Raw genomic sequence first — 22,892 nt, forward strand, 5'->3', positions numbered from 1 at the left:
TGATACCAATACACAAAATTTCAAATTTTGACTGCAGCTCCAATTTCGACTCTTCCATTAAAGCTCAGCATATATTGGTAATGGTAAGTAGGTAAAGGTCTTCCTTTACATGCTATGTGGGTACCTGAATGTAGTTGACACCACACTCTGACCACAGTATAAGAAGAATCTGTAGGAACAACTCTTGTCGGCACTTTTGATGTTATTATAGATACATATTAATTTGTCCTACAGAATTTATCTGTAATATTGACACTTAATATTTTAGGAGAAAAATTTGCTCCAGTGCCGGGGATCGAACCCGGGTCCTTGGTTCTACGTAGCAAGTGCTCGGCATAGCTCAGTGGTCAGAGCACTTAGAAGGAAGAGTATCTTCATTGCCCAGTGAGAAATCCTACAGTGATGAACACTCAGTGGCTATCGATGTAAAGGAGATTGACGATATTAGAAAGCTCCTATAGTATGATCCTGATGAACACATGGCATTCTATGGAGACATTGTTCAGTGGAAAACAGTTACAACGCCAGAAGAATCTGATGTAAATGAAGCATATTGTTAAACAGAAAGTTCAACTTCCTGAAAAGTTTTCATTTAATGACTTAGACTTAACCCCCTTTCAAAATAAATTCAAGTTTAATCCTCTAGTGGTCACATGGGTCACAATAGTGATTCAGTACTTGATTTTGGATTGGTGATCCAAGATAGCAGCACTTATCATATCTGCCATCTGGGTACCTTTCATTCGTATATTTCTTTGTTCTCTCAGTTTGTCATTGCAGTTGACAAGCATTAAGCAAGTGTTTTCTTGGCGTGTAACAAAGTGGCGGCTCGTGGTTTACTTGTGTGATGGGACTAATTGATATATTATTATTTGAATGCAGCCGGCACTTGATTCACATCACTGGGTGTGAGGAACTCATTCAGTTATACAAAATAGGAAATGACTATAAACTAAAGCAAACACAGCATAGATAAATAATAACGAGGACAAAAATTAGAGAGGAGAGTCAATCTTGGAGGCCTTACGTTACTCACCTTGCTTCCCAGTATTTCTTCCAGATGGAATTTGGTGACACTGCTGGACACGTTCTTAAATGCTGAGGCCATGATGGCTTGTTGGGAACTGTCTTCATTCTGGGCTATTTTTATTTTTTTATTGGGCTATTTTACGACGCTGTATCATCTAGGTTATTTAGCTTCTGAATGAAATGAAGGTGATAATGCCGGTGAAATGAGTCCGGGGTCCAGCACCGAAAGTTACCCAGCATTCTGGGCTATTAATGATGTCTAATTAATATATTCAACCTGTGAAAAACCATAACCTTGCCCATATTAAATAAATCGTAATGTAACACTTTATCCACAGACATCTACAAATACCTATTATTTTCTGTCTCTAAAATAAGCTCGCAAATACAGCATTAAAGCAATCATCTGTGCTCAAGTGAGGTTGACCACTGGTATCCTGAATTACGAACATCAGAATATAAAGAAAAAGTGACCGCTCTCTTGAAGCAAAGTTCCCTTTGGGTATCTTTGCTACAATTTGGAGACAGACGATGTTACATGTTGTTGGACCACGTTGCCTGATATCTACAGCATTGTGTGTGTTACTTGATAGTGTAATGGTAGTGTTCCGGCCTCCTATTTGTGAGGTCCTGCATTCAAATACAACCTCGTGCTTTTTATGTTCATTTTTGTTTTGTTTTTAAGAGAGAGACAAAGTATACATATAATTGCTCCTTTGTCTTTTACGATTATTTCAGTAATTAACATCAGGTTCATGACTTTATCATTATGACATTGTGATTGCAAATGGAAAGAAAAAATATTTTATTCTCAACAAAAATATCTTTCGTGGCATAAACAAAACAAACTTACTGGAGTTTGCCTTAGAACATTCAAACAATTAAGCGTTCAAAAAACAAAACAAAAAGCCAAGATTCAATATTTATCCCCTTATCTTGATCACATCTTGCGGTCGAGTGGGCATGGAATCAACTAGTCTTTGCAAATAGTGACTGTTCTTAGACACGACATTCCAGGAATTCTAGACATACATACATAAGTGTTCTGCTCATGGGCAGGTCTTTCATTGCAAAACCAGCATTATCCAGTCTGTCCTATTTTCTGCCTTCCTCTTAGTTTCCGCATGTGATCCACATATTTTGTCCATCCTATAGCATGGCTACAAATTAAAGTGTCAATGTTTTCATAGCAGTGCTACATCTGCATTCCCCAGACACTTGTTTTGTATAGTAACCAGGTGTGGCCAGACCTATTAAGTGAGACGTTCTTTTCGCCCTCCCCTTCTCCCATCTACCCAGGAATTACAGGATTATGGTATATGCATTCGTACCCAGGAATTAGAGGTAAGTTTTCAATTTCTCGTTCATTTTAATTGTATTGCAGTTAATGCGTTATTGGTACGTCTTATTTTTTTAGTTACGCGAGTGCGATGTCGAGTAAAAGAAAACTCTTATATTTTACCCATCAAGTGATATTCCAACTCGCAAACGATGTACGAAAAAGAGACAGAAGATAACTGATTATTGGATGTAAAATTGATGTGCAATTACAATATTAAATTCATTGAATTTTTGTTTATAATTTATGTGCTTAATGATCTCTCTTTCTTCCCACTTTTACCGAAAATATTTCTCAACCATTATCCGAAAAATCACATCCGAAATGGTTCTGCTCCTTATTTCGGATAAATAGGGTTCTGCTGTAATACCTTTCCCACAAAATTTGAACTAATAAAAGATGGGAGTGTCCCAATGCACAACAGAATATAAGAATAATTCCTGGTTATCCAAGTAGAAGTGCAGTTGCATCCTTTCGATTACTCAGGGCATGACTGCTTGTTAAAATATTTTGTCCATTGTGCAGTCTTCAGGAAGAAATGGCTCAGAATCATCATTATCGATCTCCAGCCCTTTTCCCTGAACCCACTGTATGAGAAATATTGGAGAGCAAGAGAGAAGTTATTCACGACTCTTTTGAATAGAAATCTTCAATTACTGAGCAATCTTTTCAAACTTTTACTGATTCATTGATGGACCAATACTAAGTGTTTTGTGGATGAAAAAAAAGTAATAAATAAATTGGGGAGGAGCACAAAAAATTATTTCTTAAAATAAATTTACATTTTTTTTTTTAAATTCTAACTTCTTAATGAATCATTTTAAATTCATTTTATTTTATTAAGAACATTCCTAGATGTGTGTTGAATGTGTGGAATCTCAGAAAGTTATGTAACCTACATTTTGAAATTTGAATTTTCTTTTTTTCTTTTCTTTTAGCGAGAGTGAATTTTCTTCAGTATTTTTTATTTCACAAAATTTTTGATTATGCAGATTTCTCAATTTTTTTTTTTCTTCAGAACACAGAGTATTTAATTTCCTTTAATGTTGTATAATGTGACACAATCATTTAAGATGCTGTTTGATGGAGATAACGAGAAACAAACTTGGGGAGATAAAGAACATTGTTACATGTACTTAAAAGTATTAAAATTGGCCTGTTCCATATAAGGTACCTTCCTGGAGAATTTTCTTGTCTTCCTTCATTTTCTTCTTCTTCCTACCCCTAAGGTATCTTCTGCGTGTTTTCATTTCAGGGGAGATTTGCTTGTCACTTAGAAATACCCTGGTCTTGTACGCTGCCTGAAGTTAGCCATCATATTCCTGCCTGAGAGGTGATAAACATCCTCTTGAGCACCTCTGCCTCAATGATGTTACCATAATTACTCCCCAGTTTTAGCATAGTAAGTCCCGTGTATACTTCTTTGGGACATCGATGCCTGACCTGGCTATTGAAGCACTCATTACTATTTTGTATTTCTACCTTGGAAGAAATAGTAACTTTACAGTATGAGAAAAATTTCTTCAACCAACGCCAAATTTAACTTATTTGTCACAGAAAAAAAACTTGAAAAGGACAGTTGTGCACTTGCAGACAGAAACTTGCGGTTCAAGGAATGACTGCTTCCAGTTAGAAAAATGCTAATAACGGGCAATTGAAGAAAGATATATGTAAACTATGTATGTAGAAATAGAAATAACAAGGAATCAGAAAATACAATTGCAAAAACCAAAATTTTGACCAAAACAGTCATTTAAAGGGTCACAAATACCTTAATGGCTTATTGCCAAGAACTCAGCATTAGTTAACAAAAACGTGCCTGATAATGTTCAGCTTTTATGCTCACCAAATAGAACACACACGAAATAAAATAAAGAGGCTTTATGTTCACTTGCAGTCCGCCATTGTGGAGTAACGGTTAGCATGCCTGACCGTGAAATGAGTAGGCCCGTGTTCGAATTATGGTTGGGAAAAGTTACCTGGTTGAGGTTTTTTTCCGGAGTTTTCCCTTAACTCATTAAGAGCAAATGCTGGGTAACTTTCGGCACTGGACCCTAAACTCATTTTGCCAGCATTATCACCTTCATGTCATTCAGGTGCTAGATTACCACAGCAGTTGATAAAGCGTCCTAAAAATAATCCACTAAAAAGATATGTCCACTTGCAATTAACCAGCTTTTCTCATAAAATCAGGCAGTAGAGAAAGATCCTTTCTGATCATTTCCACTTTGTTCATGCTCTTCATTTAATGAATAAAATGGTACCTATCTTTAATCCTCTCAACTTAGCTGCTTTAGAATTTCATGCTACTTATCTGGGATCTTTTTTGGCCCCAAGAATTTGTTCTTAATATATTTTACAGCTTAATGCACTTTTATATATTATAAGGAAGATGAAAATTTTTATTGAACCTAGAATTACTATGTTTAAGCATTGAATGAATTAATTCAATTAGTTTAATGGCAGACTTATTCTGTATGTATTTTTATTTTTTGTTTTCAATTTATCAGAGGGCACAGTCCCTTTCTTTGAAATATAATACAAGAAGGAAATTGTTATTTCATCAAGTGTTCATTAGTACTATATTTATACAAGTAATTAATTAATTACCTACTGCAGTAGAAAGAACAAGAAGCAAATTTTACAATTAGGCCTACAGATAATTACTATTGAACCTACAATATTTTACCCATAGCCTACATGACAGTTTATGTTGTATTTGTTTCATTTGTTCTCTTTTCAAAGTACATGTTAACAAAATACTACCCCTGCAAAATAATTCTAACTAGAAAATAAGGACGTGTTCTATAGCAATAAATATGAAAAAAATAATCAATATATATTTATGAAATACTAATTTTAATTTTAAAAGAAACTAAAATAACTAAGGATAGCATATCTAGGTTACTGGAATGTTTTGGAGCATATGGATGTAGATATTATCAATAAAATATGGTGTGGGGTCAAAAAAGACTCCAGATAAGTATCGAGGTTTAATACAGCATCTTATTCCCTTCATCCATGTCAGAACAACCCAGTATACAATGCAGAGTAATAAGGATTCACTGTTTATTAAAACTTGTAAGTTACTGTGCAGAGAAACCACTTTCTTTCCTTCGATGGAAAACAGAAAACTTGTAAGACTGTTGAATTCCGAAATATTTCTCCCCCTTCCTCCTCTGACTAGGGGAATGGAGACGTAGGCATGTTCCATAACACGAGGCTGCTATCTCAAGCCCTGTGGTAAACATTACACGTGACATCCTCCTCTGAGCTGAACACTTGGCAGCTTGCCTCTTGTGAAGAAGATGCAAGATCCACCGGTGCATCATGCATTCTGCCGCAATAAATTATATTTGAAATGCATAGTAAAATAATATGAAGGCAACTTGTTTTGCATAATGTTATGAAATTTCGGTGGGGCTGAGTCCCACCAGCCTTTGATTATGATTCAGAGCACCTCAATGAATTCTGAGGGAATGCTGTGAAATTGTTGGAAAATGATTCAAATATCCGAAAATTTATTTCTTCATGCAGTGTTCTAGAATGACTCCATACTCTACCTTCCATTTTCAGAAGAATATATTGAAAATTCTGTTCTAGAAATAAACACTTTTATATTGTAATGACTAAGTGTTTTGCAATGTTGTTAGGTCGTTATGTTGGTGCTACAATTGCACAATATATTTCATGTATAAAGTTTTCTCTTTGTTGTCAGGGTGAGACAAAGACCGTGTCAACCACCCCAACCCAATTGGCATTTGTACGTGTGTATTGCGGCCCCACAAACCAGTGCTCTGTGCCAGACTCATCACTTGCAGCAGCTCATATCGACAAAACAACTAAACCAGCCATCATTTTCAGAATTGCTGCTCGAAATAAAAAGGGATATGGGCCTGCCACCCAAGTCAGGTGGCTGCAGGTAAACCTCCAAGTGTCTAAGAATTGGTTAAGTAGCAAAACAAAATGTGGGAAGCTATCACGAAACATAATTTCTAATGATACCTTAAAACTTTCCATGGTAATATTTTGACAGAAGTTTTAATATTTAACAATGGCAGTCCAGAATCAGTGTAAACTGTTAATTTAGAGAGTATGTATTGTGACTATGCAAAGTCGAGTTGATCAGTCTCTGATGAAAGTGGAGTGAGAGAGTTAACAAAAGAGGTAGGAACACGCGTGCTGAAAAATGTTATGGTTATGATAAATTTGCATCATGGTGGTGCCTCATCATTTTTCTGATATTCATAAATGACACTATTAAGCCAAGCGATTTTATAACGTAGAAGATGACGTGATCCTTTAGAGATCGGTCTTGTAAACCAAAAATAAGGAACACCTTTTAAAACTTAAGAAAAAAGATAATTGTAAATTTAATAAATGCTCAAAAAATTCGTAAAGATTTAGAATCAAAAGGATGGAAGAAACATGGTGACATTTCCAAACATGTGCTCTCTTTGTCTTGTATAAGAATGCCTACAGTAACAATGCTGCACTATGAGAGATTTGTTACAATACCAAATAATACTTACATGTGGGTCATCCATTTCCAGAAACCGTTAAGTCCAAAAAAATTCAATTTTGAGTTTTGTACATCGTGATATATTGCATTGTCTTACACATTTTAAGCCACATTTACAGGTATTATAGAGTTCACAGTTCCAGAACCCGCTAAGTCCTTGACTATATAGAAGTCCAGAAAATGTTATGTCCATAAGAGCATACAGGAGCAAAATCTGTTAAGTTCTGTAGACAAAAGTGCATTATAGAAGATTCAGTTCCAAAGAACGTTATGTTCACACTTCCCTAATCAGTAATTTGTGCTAAATTAATAAATAAGAACCACATTATGTTAAGTAGCCCAAGAATCTACAACATCTGTAAAGAATATTATTCTACTGTTCTTCATTGTTCGTACCTAGTTAGAGTGTTTAGCCATATAGCAGAGCAAGTTCAAGCAAGAAGCCTTATCTTGAAACCCACTGATTATGAACAAGTTATTATTCAATTTAGAACAATATTAAAACTGGGAACTGATGTAAAAATATCTGACTGGAAATCAGTTGTCAAACATATAATAAAGCCTTCTTTAGCTTGGCATTTCCAGTTTAAGACTTGTAAAAGGCTCACTGTCAAGAAGAAAAGCACTACAAGCTCAGATGAGCAAAGCTACAACCTTGATGTTGGAGTAGGAAACGTATCTGCAGAAGAGGAAAGTCATTTGTGGAAACTCAACCCACAGAAATTGAAAAGGGTTTAGCTAAACAAAAACAAAGTGAAAGATGTCAATAATCACTTTGGGCCTGAATGGGAGAGTTACGAAGATCTTCTATTTAAAAACAATAGATACAGCCAGGAGAAGAGTGACATAGGTGAACTATCAAACCCACATGCTACAATGATAAACATTTAAGTGAAAAGGGGAAAATAATTATTAATTAGAAAGAGAGAATCATAAAAATTGTATTTATTTTCGTAACTTCTACCCATGTTATCATATCGTTTCATTAAAAATAACTTCTTAAAGGATTTGTTTGACTTACACACTTAATGTGCCACACATGAATCATAAAACTTCTATTACTTACATGTTCTACCTTCTTTTTTTTTTGCTAGAGATAAACTGATACTGATATACTATACTAACAGACTGATACTAGTCATGTTTTATTAATAATAAGTAATTAACTGATTTTTATCTAAAATGCCTTTATATATTCCCCCTTATTGTGTGCCCTCTTGAAAAGTCAAATACAGTCCCAGTTACAGAACTAATCCCATTAAATTCAACCTAAAACACTTAATTAAAATAAACCACTACAGAATATCAACACTAGATGTAGATCAGATAGGAATAACTGACCATATAAAACTAAACAAAGAAATTACAGAAAAGTGAATTTGGGAACAAATGACAGTTTTTCCTGATTTCTGTAAACTTTTGTTGGAAGGACTTAACAGATATTAGTGAGCAATTGTCACGCCTGGAAATGAGTTCAGATATTAGTGAGCAACTGACACACCTGGAAATGAGTTGCGTGGCTGCTGTAAGAGAATTGGGAGAAGTAATATTCAGTCTCCATTCAGTTAGAAGTGATATTAAAGGTGGTGTTGGCGCAAACTAGAAACCAGGCCTGCATTTTGCATTGACCATTGTAATATTTTAATCATCCATGTATGCAGTTTTATATAATATTGTGCCTATCTTATTTATAACACTCTGACAACAATGGTTATTGCACACAACACAGCAACAATGACAATTCTCGACGCATAGAATTAAGTAAACCAACAATATAATTCTAATCACGCCATTCTTCACAATATGAATAGTGTTTCACATTATTCTTAGGTTTCAAATCGTAATAGAAGTCATAAACCAATTTTGCAATCCATATTCTCTAAGGTAATGGACATCAAGTTACATTTGGTGCAAGTGTCTGCAGTTGTCATTACACTACAAACAGTAGTGACATCAACTTAAGCTCGATGAGTGGAAGTTCCTCTGACTAGTTGCTCTTCTGTTATTGAAACACTGGCTTCATTTCCAAAAGTCATATTTTAACTGGGAACAGAGATATACATGTCCATTATGGAAATGTTTAAAGTTGAAAGAGAGAGAGTAGTTTTTATGTTTTTACTTTAATGTATAACTGAAGCATTTTATTTAAATGTTTCATTAATTGACATGTGTAAATAATTGTACTTACAGTATGACATCAATATCATTTAATATCAACATGTGATCTGTTTGGTTCTGGATAAATGAAAATCATTTGAGGAGTGCAACAACAGTGAATATGGCAGCATTGTGTTCAGCTCTCAGTACTTCTCTATGTGCTGTGGAAAACATAATGTAGTAATGAGAGGAAAACTTCCTGTGGTTGTTTTAAGCTTCAAATTGTTAGAGCATTGTGACGTTGTATGTGTACCGCGAAGAAACCTGATCTGCTGATCAGATGTGTGCACACATCAGAAGTGGGCCACATCTGGGTTTAGTGAAGAGCACTACCTGTATAAATATCACCAGTTCTGTTGATTTCGAAGCTGTCATAATATGATTTCGCCCAAATTACATCTGAGGTGTTAAATCATACAAAGGAGGAATTAATCTCAACTTATGATTTCTTTTGTGTCACATTGAGATCTAATGTGGCTAAGTGAAGAAACTCCCATCTCTATAATATTGTTTACAAAATATTGAACAGTGAATAGAAAATATCTTCATTTTTTGCAGTATTTTTATCCATACTCAGATGGATCACTCTTTATTTGAAATACAACTTTTGTGGTTCGCAAATGATAGCACTGCTACCATAATTCATTTAATAGGTACCGATTAAATTTACTTATTCTGAGTAACCTAAAATCTGATCTTTACAGACCCTTCAACACGAGTCAAAATTGCTACAGGGATCAAATGCCCAGAAGCAGATGGGAAGCCATCCCCAGTAAGGAGAATGAAGGATGAAGATTCTCTGGCATGAACTCCAAAATAAATATAGTACTGGTACCTTGTTTCAGTCTCTAGTATCGGTCAGTCTTCTAAAAAGTTAATTTGTTCTTATCTGTTCATAAGTGTAGGAGTAATGTGAAGGGAGTTGAATTTTAGTGTTTATTAATAATTAGCATTATCAAGTTTTATAAAGTTCTAGCTTTTAATTATAAAGTCTCATAGTGTAAAGACTCCATTTCTTGGACTTTAATGTTACATCATGCAAACACGCAATGTTGAATATTCATCTGTTACTTGATACACATTTTCTGTCATCATCTTTATAGAAAGTAAAAGTATGCTCTTTTCGAGAACTTCCATTCTATTTACTTTCAGTCATTAGATATTACCTACTGCAATAACACAGTACTTAAGATAAAGTCTGAATATGCCTTTCAGAGGAAGTGCACCGATACTTGTATGCGGAATTCCTTCACAGAAATTCCGATAATAATTGACTATCTGTTCCGGTTCTTTTAATTTCTATGTATTTATGTACCTATTAAATAAATAGTACACATACATAGAGCCAATTTCACGAACATGTTGCTGAAGCTCTTATAACTAAAGATGATTTAACTTAAAAAGGGTAGTTAAAGCCAATTAAGTTTCTGTGCATTTCATTCTGATTTAAAATGAAGTTAATAAGCTAAGATTGATTTAATTTAATTAATTTTGTTTTAATTGTCACAGCCCTCTTGTGTTACAGTAAAAAATATATATCAGAAAGCCATGGTGTCTATTTAGGAACAGATCTTCATTTTGACATACAGTTTTTCCAAGTACTTTATTCTGAAACTAAATCAAGCCTTTTTAAGGTTAGCCAAAAGTAGTGTCATATTTTTAAAATTAAAGTACAGTATACTACAGAGTGTAACAAAAGTTTCTGTAACAGTATGTTAGAATTATTCTCTTTTATAGTTTCCATTTTTTCAGGAACCATGACCAAATTTTATGGTGTAGGAGTTGGTACTACTTGATTGTGGTGTGATGCAATCCTTTATTAATAATTTGGCTGAAAATGTGATATTTACCATCAAATATTTGAAAAAAAAAAAAAAACTAAAATTTTCACTGTACCAGAAACTTTTGTTACACTCTATATTTAGTCATTTTTTAAAACCGAGATAGCTTAATTTATAATCTACCAGTGAAAATACTAAGGATTAGTTATTTTAAAATTATGAGGTGATGACTATTTTCATTTTCCATGATCGCAACATACGACTTATAACATACTTTTAACATGAGGTAAAGAAGAGAATGTCAGAAACAGAAAAGCATGTATCACTGGAAATTATTTTCAAATATTATATTAAAATAATAAAGGATAATAAGATGTCAAAAAAAAAAAAAAGATTTTAATAACAGAAACCTTGTAGCCAGGTCATGGACAATATGTGAGAACCTGGAAACAGATGCCAGAAATCATCATGCTACATCAAAAGTAGGGAGACTGAAGGTCCAGTAAGAAATAATTTGTGTTTTCACAGGGAATAATGCGCTATCTCCAAAAGTGGGAAAAAATGAAATAATTCTACTGGCTTATACAAAATTTCATTGGCTACATCTGTGTATAGTGCACTAACCCCTACTCACTTTGTAGCCTAGTTCATTCAACTTGACACTTGCGTTATCTTCATAACAAGGGATCTGATGCAGGGTTCAGTGAGTTATGTCCTATGGGTACTCACATTACGCAGTTTACACTACCATTAAATGGGTATGATGAAGGGTTCAGTGATCTATGTCCTATGGGTACTCACATCACGCAGTTTACACTACCGTTAAATGGGTCTTCTGCAGGGTACAGTGAGTTATGTCCTACGGGTACTCACATCACGCAGTTTACACTACCGTTAAATGGATCTTCTGCCAGGTTCAGTGAGTTATGTCGTACGGGTACTCACATCACGCAGTCTACACCACCGTTAAATGGATCTGATGCAGGGTTCAGTGAGTTATGTCCTATGGTACTCACATCACGCAGTCTACACTACCGTTAAATGGGTCTGATGCAGGGTTCAGTAAGTTATGTCCTATGGTACTCACATCACGCAGTTTACACTACCGTTAAATGGCTCTGATGCAGGGTTCAGTGAGTTATGTCCTATGGGTACTCACATCACGCACTTTACACTATCGTTAAATGGGTCTGATGCAGGGTTCAGAGAGCTATATCCTACGGGTACTCACATCACGCAGTTTACACTACCGTTAAATGGGTCTGATGCAGGGCTCAGTGAGTTATGTCCTATGGGTACTCACATCACGCAGTTTACACTACCGTTAAATGGGTCTGATGCAGGGTTCAGTGAGTTATGTCCTACGGGTACTCACATCACGCAGTTTACACTACCATTAAATGGGTCTGATGCAGGGTTCAGTAAGTTATGTCCTACGGGTACTCGCATCACGCAGTTTACACTACCGTTAAATGGGTCTGATACAGGGTTCAGTAAGTTATGTCCTATGGGTACTCACATCACTCAGTTTACACTACCGTTAAATGGGTCTGCTGCAGGGTTAAGTGAGTTATGCCCTACGGGTACTCACATCACGCAGTTTACACTACCATTAAATGGGTCTGATGTAGGGTTCAGTGAGTTATGTCCTATGGGTACTCACATCACGCAGTTTACACTACCGTTAAATGGGTCTGATGCAGGGTTCAGAGAGCTATATCCTACGGGTACTCACATCACGCAGTTTACACTACCGTTAAATGGGTCTGATGCAGGGTTCAGTGAGTTATGTCCTACGGGTACTCACATCACGCAGTTTACACTACCGTTAAATGGGTCTGATGCAGGGTTCAGTGAGTTATGTTCTACGGGTACTCACATCACGCAGTTTACACTACCGTTAAATGGGTCTGATGCAGGGCTCAGTGAGTTATGTCCTATGGGTACTCACATCACGCAGTTTACACTACCGTTAAATGGGTCTGATGCAGGGTTCAGTGAGTTATATCCTACGGGTACTCACATCACGCAGTTTACACTACCATTAAATGGGTCTGATGCAGGGTTCAGTGAGTTATGTCCTACGGGTACTCACATCACGCAGTTTACACTACCATTAAATGGGTCTGATGCAGGGTTCAGTGAGTTATGTCCTACGGGTACTCACATCACGCAGTTTACACTATCATTAAATGGGTCTGATGCAGGGTTCAGTGAGTTATGTCCTATGGGTACTCACATCACGCAGTTTACACTACCGTTAAATGGGTCTGCTGCAGGGTTCAGTGAGTTATGTCCTACGGGTACGCACATCACGCAGTTTACACTACCATTAAATGGGTCTGATGCAGGGTTCAGTGAGTTATGTCCTGTGGGTACTCACATCACGCAGTTTACGCTACCGTTAAATGGGTCTGATGCAGGGTTCAGTGAGTTATATCCCATATAAAGTCTTCATTATAGTCACAGTCTAGTTGAAATATATACAGAAGAGCTTTATATTATAGTCTACTAGCAAAACACAAAGTTTTAGCATCAATACTTAATACAGCACAGAAATATTCATTGAGAGTTGTTCAATGTCATGAATTCACCTACAGAATAGAAGACGTGAGAATTTAGGTACTTCTTTAATGTGACCCTAAATAATCTTATGTTGTGAGTTACATTTTGTGATATCCATAGGGGACTATTAACAATTTTTACTGCCATATAACTCACTCCTTTTTGATAACATGATAGACTTGCTGATGAAATATGAAAGCCATTTTTTGACACGTGTTTATGCTATGAACTGTTGAATTAGTTATAAAGTTTTCACGATTACAAAATTAGACTCTGTGGTAAAAAGAAATCATTCATCGTTAGGAAATTGGTACAGGAACAGTTTCTGTACTTTATATTATTGTTGAAAAGTCAGCTGCAACAATTTGAGGAATGTAAAATGACTTCGTTTCATAAAAGATGAACTCGGGACGTTTTATAAAACAACACTTCATGATGACGAACTATTCAAAGCAGTGAACTTCAGAAGAAGGAGGAAGACTGCACGTTTCACTCCAATGGTAAGATATGATGGTGCACTTATGATCTCTCGAGAAAACAAGTCTGACTTATTGAAACTCTTGGACTTGATCTCCCCCGTTTGTGAGAGACGTCTACCCGATGGTGATACTGATCAAAATGATGACAATTAAACAGTGAAACATAGTTTTTCAATAGGACAAAGACGAAGTGATAAAGTTCATTTTTGTAGTTGATTAAATTCATATGATTTGAAAGTTGTGAGGTACTACTTTAACAGTGATGTTGCCTAACAAAGACAGATCTATGAAAATTGTAGGTCACAATTATTTATTATACAGACAGATATGATATTTTATTATAATATTATTGTCCTAATAATGTAAGACAAGAACAAAGTATACTAAGTCATATCAAAAATTAATAGTCCATGCAGAAATAATTCTATATTCAGTTTCATGTGTGTAAAATGTGGTAAATCCACAATTTGTTGTGCACCCTGCGACGTTCATTATTCTTGCAAGCAAAAATATTATTGCAGCAGACAAACAAACTCAGAAGGGACATCAGGAACAGTAGTAGCTATGTAGTCATTTTGCATTATAATTCAAAGTTTAAAATTCATTTTCCAACAAATCATATTTTTAAACATAACGCATCATTCCCTGCAAACACAGATTTGTTGGAACAGTTAAAATATCACTAGTCAACAAATTGAAACATTTTTCCTGTGTCTGGTTTGTAAATGAGTGGTTTTTCCTAATTTTGGGCTGCTGAATTCAATGGAGAAATGCATTTCTTTCTATCATTTCACATTTTCTAGATATACAGCACTAATATAAAAACAGTAATACAGTATTGGCAAACATTTACCATTTTAAATATAAACATAACATAACACTAAGAAGAACCCACGAAAGTTTTCGTGGTAACAAAAAATTCATAGAAACGAACAAAAGCACTAAAACAATTCACACTAATCGAAGATCTTACTATTTACAATGTTTAATGACAATTTCCTTTAGCAAATGGGATGACAATGCTTTCCGTTTGTATGCTGTCTCATCCATCTTCCTAAAAGGAAACCAACAGTAATCATCCATCATTGAATGGTTTCAGTGACCTTGGTAAATGATGCTCCATGATAAGAATGTCTTGGAGAAAGTATTTGTTGCGATTAGCACCACAGTTTGGGGGGGGGGGGGAAGTCATGATGCGAGTGTAAAAAATTAATTTTCAGTGATACCCCATATTCTTGTAGTTACCCAGAAATCCCTGAATAATGGCTCTGAAAGAGGACCAAGTAGCTAATTCAAGATTTGTGAGCTTTGTCTCAATTGTTGAATCTTTCAAGAATTTCCTGATTTGTGGTCCAATAAATATAGCCTACCACCTTATAGCTTAGCTTAGGAAACACATTTTGCAAGTGATTGAAGACCTGACCTTCTTTATCGAAGTTCATCAAGTCCACCTCTATGTAAAGCAGAAGTAAAAGACTTTGTTTGGGTCAACCAATAGCGTATTTTTTCACATTTTCGTCCCCAACAATGTGTGATTCTCTTACAGGCCATTCCTTGACTTTATAATGGTTTTTGGTATCTCGACTGACCCACAGCCACAAAAAAAATATATTTGTATACCCACTTTGTAAAGCTATAATTAGTATGACAACCTTTAAATCACAGCATATCTGCCACTCATGGTCTTCATATTTGATTTCCTTAAGCAGCAAAGCCATGCTATCATAAGTTTCCCTGATGTCCACTGCATGAGCCAAAGATAGTGACAGCAGTTCATTGCCATTATGCCATAGAACTGCTTTTAAGTTAGCTCTAGAAGCATCAATAAATAGTCTCCAATCATAGGGATTGTGCTGAAAATTCCTCTCCACCATCAAACCATTTACGTTACACTGAATTCTTCATTTCATAATACCCAGACAGAGTGCTACGTTTTCTAAAACTTGACATTTTTGTTCCTTGCGCTAGAATGTTCCATTGTTGGAGTCTTGAAGCCAACAGTTCGGCTTGCTGTATAGAAAATCATGGACGAAATTGTTCAGTTCCATGAGGTGAGGTGCTCTATCATGAGAGGAGAGATAAACTCTTCTGATTCACTTTCCTCTGATGGTTGTGCTGCAGTTGTATGGGAGTGACAGGAACAGGTTTATGTACTGGAGACACATCAGGATACTTGATATTATGCTTAGTTTTACTAAAATGTCCTGCAATATTCGTGAAGCAAAAGGAAGTCCATTACATGAAGTTCTGGCTCACACCAAACCATTGGAATTGCAAACGGCATGGTTGAACGATTTCCTTCCATCCATTTTTGTTAAGGTAGTTGTGCAGGTTATGCAAGCTATGTGCGGTGCAAAGGGTTTGTCCCGATCACCGAGAACGCAATCAAAGTACAATTTATAAGTCTTCTTAACTAAGTCAGTGATTGGTTTTCTTTGTTTTTTTTTTTTTTTTTTTTAGGAGTGAACTTGCCACACATATAACAAAAGTTATTGAGATGATTTACAGAACCACGCAGTTCAGCAGTTGCATCACACGAATTGGTACTAACTTTAATTAAATAATAACAACGTCACAAGTTCGCAGAAGAATACAAACTGAGGTAACAATGAAGAGAAATACGTGCCATGACCAACACATCAACATTTCAGCACGCACTAAACTGTAGGGCTGATGTCGCTAACAGAGTCACCTCTAGTTCAGCCAATACCAATACACTTCTCGCACAACTAAATAACTCTGCCATCTAGTCACTCTTTGAAAACTTCTTTCACTATATATTACATCCAAATACAGAATGTAGCCAGCATAAGCACTCATTTATTATACAGTTTCCCTGAAAAACTGAGAAGAGGAAAAATATGAAAAACCTATATAAAATCTAAAATATCCCAGAAAACCTTACGTGATACAGCAATTCCGAAGGCAAATTCGGCTTCTACAACCAAAAATTGATACGAATTGATGTATCACACACCAGATGAAAAATGGCTGTCAAACAGTGTAATAATTTAAAAAAATTAACCATAACATTAAAAAATGGCAAGTAAAACCACTGTACACACAATAGAAATAAAGTAGTAAAAGAGAAAAACTGAATTCAACCAGTGACAAAATCCAATTGACAATTGCTGCCATCTACATAGTTGTGAACTGATGAATGCGAAGAGTTAGATATCAATCGATTTTTCTTCGCTCAAATGGTTGAGATATTTTATTCAACTATGGTTAGTCATACAGATGAAGTTACAGGAGAATGGAGAAAGTTAAACAACGCAGAACTGCACGCATTGTATTCTTCACCTGACATAATTAGGAACATTAAATCCAGACGTTTGAGATGGGCAGGGCATGTAGCACATATGGACAAACCCAGAAATGCATATAGGGTGTTAGTTGGGAGACCGGAGGGAAAAAGACTTTTGGGAAGGCCGAGATATAGATGCGAGGATAATATTAAAATGGATTTGGGGGAGACGGAATATCCTGATAGAGACTGGATTAATCTTGCACAGGATAGGGACCGATGGCGGACTTATGTGAGGGCGGCAATGAACCTGCGGGTTCCTTAAAAGCCATTTGTAAGTAAGTATGGGTAGCCATACATCCTGGAGAACAAGACTGGGTTAACTGATAGGTTCTTCCACAAACCTCATTTGTGCAGCTTTATATTTTCTGTGAACTAGAGAATGTTCAGTTTGTAGGATTGAGGTGTTATCCCATTTTATTCTGTATCCTGACTCGAAGCTATGTTGCACAATAAGGCAATGTTTGAAGTTGTATTTGTGTTCTTTAATTCTTACTGACAGGGGTCTGCTTGTCTCTCATATATATGACCGTCCACATTCACTTGCAATGTTATAAATACAGTCCCTGGTGTCCATTAGGTTCGACTTCGGTTTGTTATTGGAAAGGATCTGGAGAAGAGTAGGCCCTATTATCTGTTTTGAACACTGTTCTGATCTTGTTGTATTTCTTAGAAATTTTCTTGAATTTTTCCGATGTGCCCTTGACATTGTTTTATAGTACTACTCAGAGGTTTAGGGGGAGGAGGATGATTAATCTTACTCTTCTGGACATTGTTGATGGCTTCGTCAATAAACCTGCAGTGGAAACCGTTGGATCTGAAGGTACTAGTGACGAACTGTATTTCATCGTGAAGATCAGACTTGTTACTGCAAATGGTCAAGGCTCTGTTGTGGAGAGTGGATGTGACTCCTCTTTTTATATAAGAAGAATCATTGACCTCGAAATGGAGATACCTTCCCATGTGTGTAGATTTCCCATAAACTTTGGTAGTCAGTTCCATGGACTTTCGTAATCAGCACATCTAGAAATGGAATACAGTTGTCTTGTTCCACTTCCATCGTTTTTTTTATTGGGTTATTTTACGACGCTGTATCAACATCTAGGTTATTTAGCGTCTGAATGATATGAAGGTGATAATGCCGGTGAAATGAGTGCGGGGTCCAGCACCGAAAGTTACCCAGCATTTGCTCGGATTGGATTGAGGGAAAACCCCGGAAAAAACCTCAACCAGGTAACTTGCCCCGATTGGGATTCGAACCCGGGCCACCTGGTTTCGCAGCCAGATGCTCTGACCGTTACTCCACAGGTGTGGACCTTCCATCGTAAATTGTATAGAAGCCGGAGTGAGTGTAGATGCTTGGGACCATGCAGCCACATATCGATGCCACACAGAAGGTTTATGCTTCATATAGATATCACTGATGAGGAGTGAAAGTGGGGATCTCATGGCCATACTCTCGTTCTGTTGGAAAACCTGTTGTTGAATAGAAAATAGGTCGTCTTAAGACAGGTATCCAGCAGTTCTAATATAAATTCTGTGAAGAGTTTTGTGGAGGCAGTGGTGAATCCATTGTCTGATTCTAGTTTCTTCCTTACAATGGGAAGTGCTTCTTCTATTGGAACATTTGTGAATAAACTCATTACATAAAAACTCACTAGGATGTCAAGCTTTTTTTTTATATTAATATCCCTTATAGTCTCAACAAAGTGTTTGGAGTTCTTTTTACAAATGATGATGCATTCCCAGATTAGATTTGCTAGAGACTTACAGAGGAACCTCGCTAGAGCATGGCAGGGAGAGCCTATGAAATTCACTATAGACCTGAGTGGCACATTCTTCTTGTGGACCTTAGGGAGACTGTATAGATGTGGCGTTTGCTATGATAGGGGCTTATCTTCTTGCAAATATTTGGAGAAAGAACGGATTTGTATTTACTCAGGATCTTTTTGATTTTGTTTCCACCTTAATGGTAGATCTCCGTGTAAGGCTTGCTCTGAAGGAGATTGAAAACCTTCTTCCGATAGTCGGCAGTATTAAGAACTATGGTGCAGTTCCCTTTGTCCGTAGGTAGGATCTTGATATGTGGATTAGTAGGACTCTGCAGAAGACAATTAGATTTTGAATATTTAGACTTCTCGAACAGAAGTTGTCCTTTCTGAATGTACCGAGCAATCTAGAATAACTTCATGGCTGTATGTTACAGTAGAAAAGATGAAGGTTTTTCTAGATCTTTCGTTTCCACATGGGTATGGTCCAGATGCCATATATCCAGGACTATTGAAAGAAAGAACCTTTGTTCAAAATGGACTGCTTTTCGTATGAGATGGGTAGGAATTGTTTCCTTTTAATATTATGGTGCCTCCATTTTACAGCAAATCCAAAACCTGATGAACCTAATCCACAGGGGCAAATAAGTTACAGAAGGTAAAACAAAGGTGTCAGTAGGCTAATGGTGTTGCTCTAGCGAAGTAGAATGATCACGATACTTGCTATCATTTGCAACATTCACCAGCTGTGAAGCATCTGCCAGTGAAACAAAGAGCTAATGAGAAAGAAAAAATAATGAGGAAACACCGCAAAGTGTGTTACAACAATGGCAGAAGAAAAGAATCAACATCCAACTCCCCTGATTGTCCTCATTCTGGATTGTGCTTTGGAATCTACCATAAATGAAGTAAGGTAGGCCCAATTAGTTTGCTCCCTAACAATTTCAGTATACGGCGACTTAACAAAAAAAAATATGTGACACGTAAATGTGTCAAATGGCACTGGTCATGGAATTATTAACTCTTTAAGTACTATGGACAATTATTGTCACGTAACTACTATGAAGGGGTCTATGAGACCTCTGTTTATTTGATATACCTTTATAAAATTTATACATAATAAATTATGTATAACATCTGCAACATACTGACCATTGATACATGACTGCAGAATATTATAATATGTAAATTTAAGTCGAATAGAAAATTATTATTATTATTATTATTATTATTATTATTATTATTATTATTATTATTATTATTATTATTGATACATGACTGCAGAATATTATAATATGTAAATTTAAGTCGAATAGAAAATTATTATTATTATTATTATTATTATTATTATTATTATTATTATTATTATTATTATTATTATTATTATTATTATAACTTAGAGATTTCGCCACATAATTTGTCCGCGACGCAAAGATCAATTACCTTCGGATCACGTGACTGGAGTCTTTCCCTTCCTACACGCCTCTCCCTGATACTGCTCCCAGCTGCTCAGACACGCCCAACTCTCATGTGGCTGGCACAGTCTGCTGATTTGCCAACCTTGTGCAGGAGGCATGATAGTCACCTCATCCCAGTGGCGGTGCATCAATAAGAGCACAAGAGCACGTGAACACCTTGTTTTCATTAATGCACGACTAGTTTTATTATTTGATACCGTATTGACGTAGTGGGGATGTATAATATCAGAATCGAGTATTTTAAACTTCCCGCATCTTGCATAAACTTCTTATGTAAACTTGGCAACATCCGTTCACGTACAAGCTGTGCTCTTTTCGAGATGGTTACAGGAATTTCACGCATGCGCGGGAGAAAATTGTCTTTAGCTGGCCGCTTATGACTCGTCAAGACCACAAAGCGTTAAGTGAACATGATGAGTATCTATCCTACAGATGTCAGGTGCATCGATGCCTATCGTTCACGTGCTATATCTCGAGGAGGAAATTTAATAGCCTGTAGATGTCAGCATTTGACTGTAGGAACATTTACTTTACGTGGATGTGTGTACAATGCTGCTACGAGAGTGTAGTTTGTGAATTACTATACTTCAGTGTCGGCATAATAGCATAGTTTGACTTTCAAAAACGTGCTGGCTGACTGTGGTGGTGGTATGAATTTAAGTATCTGTATGGTGGTGTATAATATTTAAGAATAATATTTACTGGCATGTATTTATAGTAATCAATCTTTGCGACTGGGATTACAGTACTGGTATAGGGTATAGTGTATCAGTGTGTTGTGAATCAAAATATCAAAATATATTACTGAACACACGCGTTTGTAAATAACGGGACTGTGATATGTATTTATTTTTAACAAACGTAAACAATGAACTCTGTTCAAGCAATTTTGAACAGTAAAGAACTGGGTAAACTGGCTTACCAGGAAAAATTGGAAATAAAGAGACTGGATTTCATTATTACTATTATTATTATTATTATTATTATTATTATTATTATCATTATTATTATTATTATTATTATTATTATTATTATTATTATTATTATTATTATTATTATTATTATTATTATTATTATATGTTGTTTTGAATTTATATACGGTTTTTTTTCGATAGTGAAACATTGGAATCATGACATTTCATATTAGACTAAACGTACGATTTCAAATTCTCTTCGATTTTGGAACCACAAAATTGTGAACACACATAATATTTTATCACGAGCCGCCACTGCCTCATCCCGATGCCATTCTTGCCTTTGCGAGTGCCTGAGAGATCCGCCCACTCGCCACTATCTGCGTAGCACACAGACAAATTACATGGGGACATCTCTACTTGTGTTTCTTAAGGAACCAGGACGTTCATTGCCGCCCTCACATAAGCCCGTTATCAGTCCCTGTCCTAAGCAAGATTAATCCAGTCTCTATCATCATATCCACTTCCCTCAAATCCATTTTAATATTATCCTCCCATCTACGTCTCGGCCTCCCCAAAGTTTTTTTCCTCCTGTCCCTATTTTCATATCTGGATTCACCCATACATGCTATATGCCCTGTCCATTTCAACCATTAGAATTTAATGTTCCTAATTATGTCAGGTGAAGAATACAATGCGTGCAGTTCTGCGTTGTGTAACTTTCTCTATTCTCCTGTAACTTCATGCCTCTTAGCTTCAAATATTTTCATTTTGAAGGTAGTTTTGACCGATAAGCAGAAGTACAATGAGTATATGATAAATGAGGCCGTCAATTTTCTTATCATATAATATTTAGTGTTATTAACTATATTACATTTTATTGATTAACGTTTTCGGCATACTATGCCATCATCAGATCGTGAGAAGTTATCACTTATACATGGTTCATATTGGTGCAAAAAATGAACTACGAGAAATGATATCTTCTCATTAAGAATTATATCAATTGTCATGTTTTATAGTTTTATAGATCTGTTATAATTTTATCGAATTATTCTTGTATTTTAACATATTATGACATAAAGACATTTACATAGTGTCCAATTAAGCAGCTGAATTTGGACATATCCAATCACGAGTATTGCCTATATAACTAGTGTAATAATGATTATTGTTGTTTGTTATTTTAATTTATTGCATTTAACCTATGTTGCACCAATATGAAGCATGTATAAGTGATAACTTCTCATGATCTGATGATGGCATAGTATGCCGAAAACGTTAATCAATAAAATGTAATATAGTTAATAACACTGTATATTATATGATAAGAAAATTGACGGCCCCATTTATCCTATACTCATTCAAATATTTTGCTAAGCACCTTATTCTTAAAAACTCTTAACCTCTGTTCCTTTCGAGAGGTGGAAAGATATTCAAAATTACCTGAAACATACGTTATAGTGGCAATGGGAAGGAGAATGGTCTGCACAAGAGGGAAATAAGTTACGAAGAATAAAGAATACTGTTCGCGTTTGGGATTCGTCCACAA

General features: G+C 35.8%; 1 protein-coding gene across 1 annotated transcript in view; it reads left to right on the plus strand.

The window, feature by feature from the left end:
• Nucleotides 1-11,151, plus strand: part of LOC138710289 (host cell factor 1-like) — a 37,026-nt gene extending 25,875 nt beyond the window's left edge. Inside the window, exons 5-6 of the mRNA XM_069841053.1 lie at nucleotides 6,087-6,290; nucleotides 9,752-11,151. Coding sequence (XP_069697154.1) covers nucleotides 6,087-6,290; nucleotides 9,752-9,823 — 276 coding nt within the window. The 3' untranslated portion in view covers nucleotides 9,824-11,151. The remainder of the gene's footprint in view (nucleotides 1-6,086; nucleotides 6,291-9,751) is intronic.
• The last annotated feature ends 11,741 nt before the right edge of the window (nucleotides 11,152-22,892 follow it).

The sequence above is a fragment of the Periplaneta americana genome, chromosome 12, assembly GCF_040183065.1.
Source record: "Periplaneta americana isolate PAMFEO1 chromosome 12, P.americana_PAMFEO1_priV1, whole genome shotgun sequence".
Taxonomy (NCBI): domain Eukaryota; kingdom Metazoa; phylum Arthropoda; class Insecta; order Blattodea; family Blattidae; genus Periplaneta; species Periplaneta americana.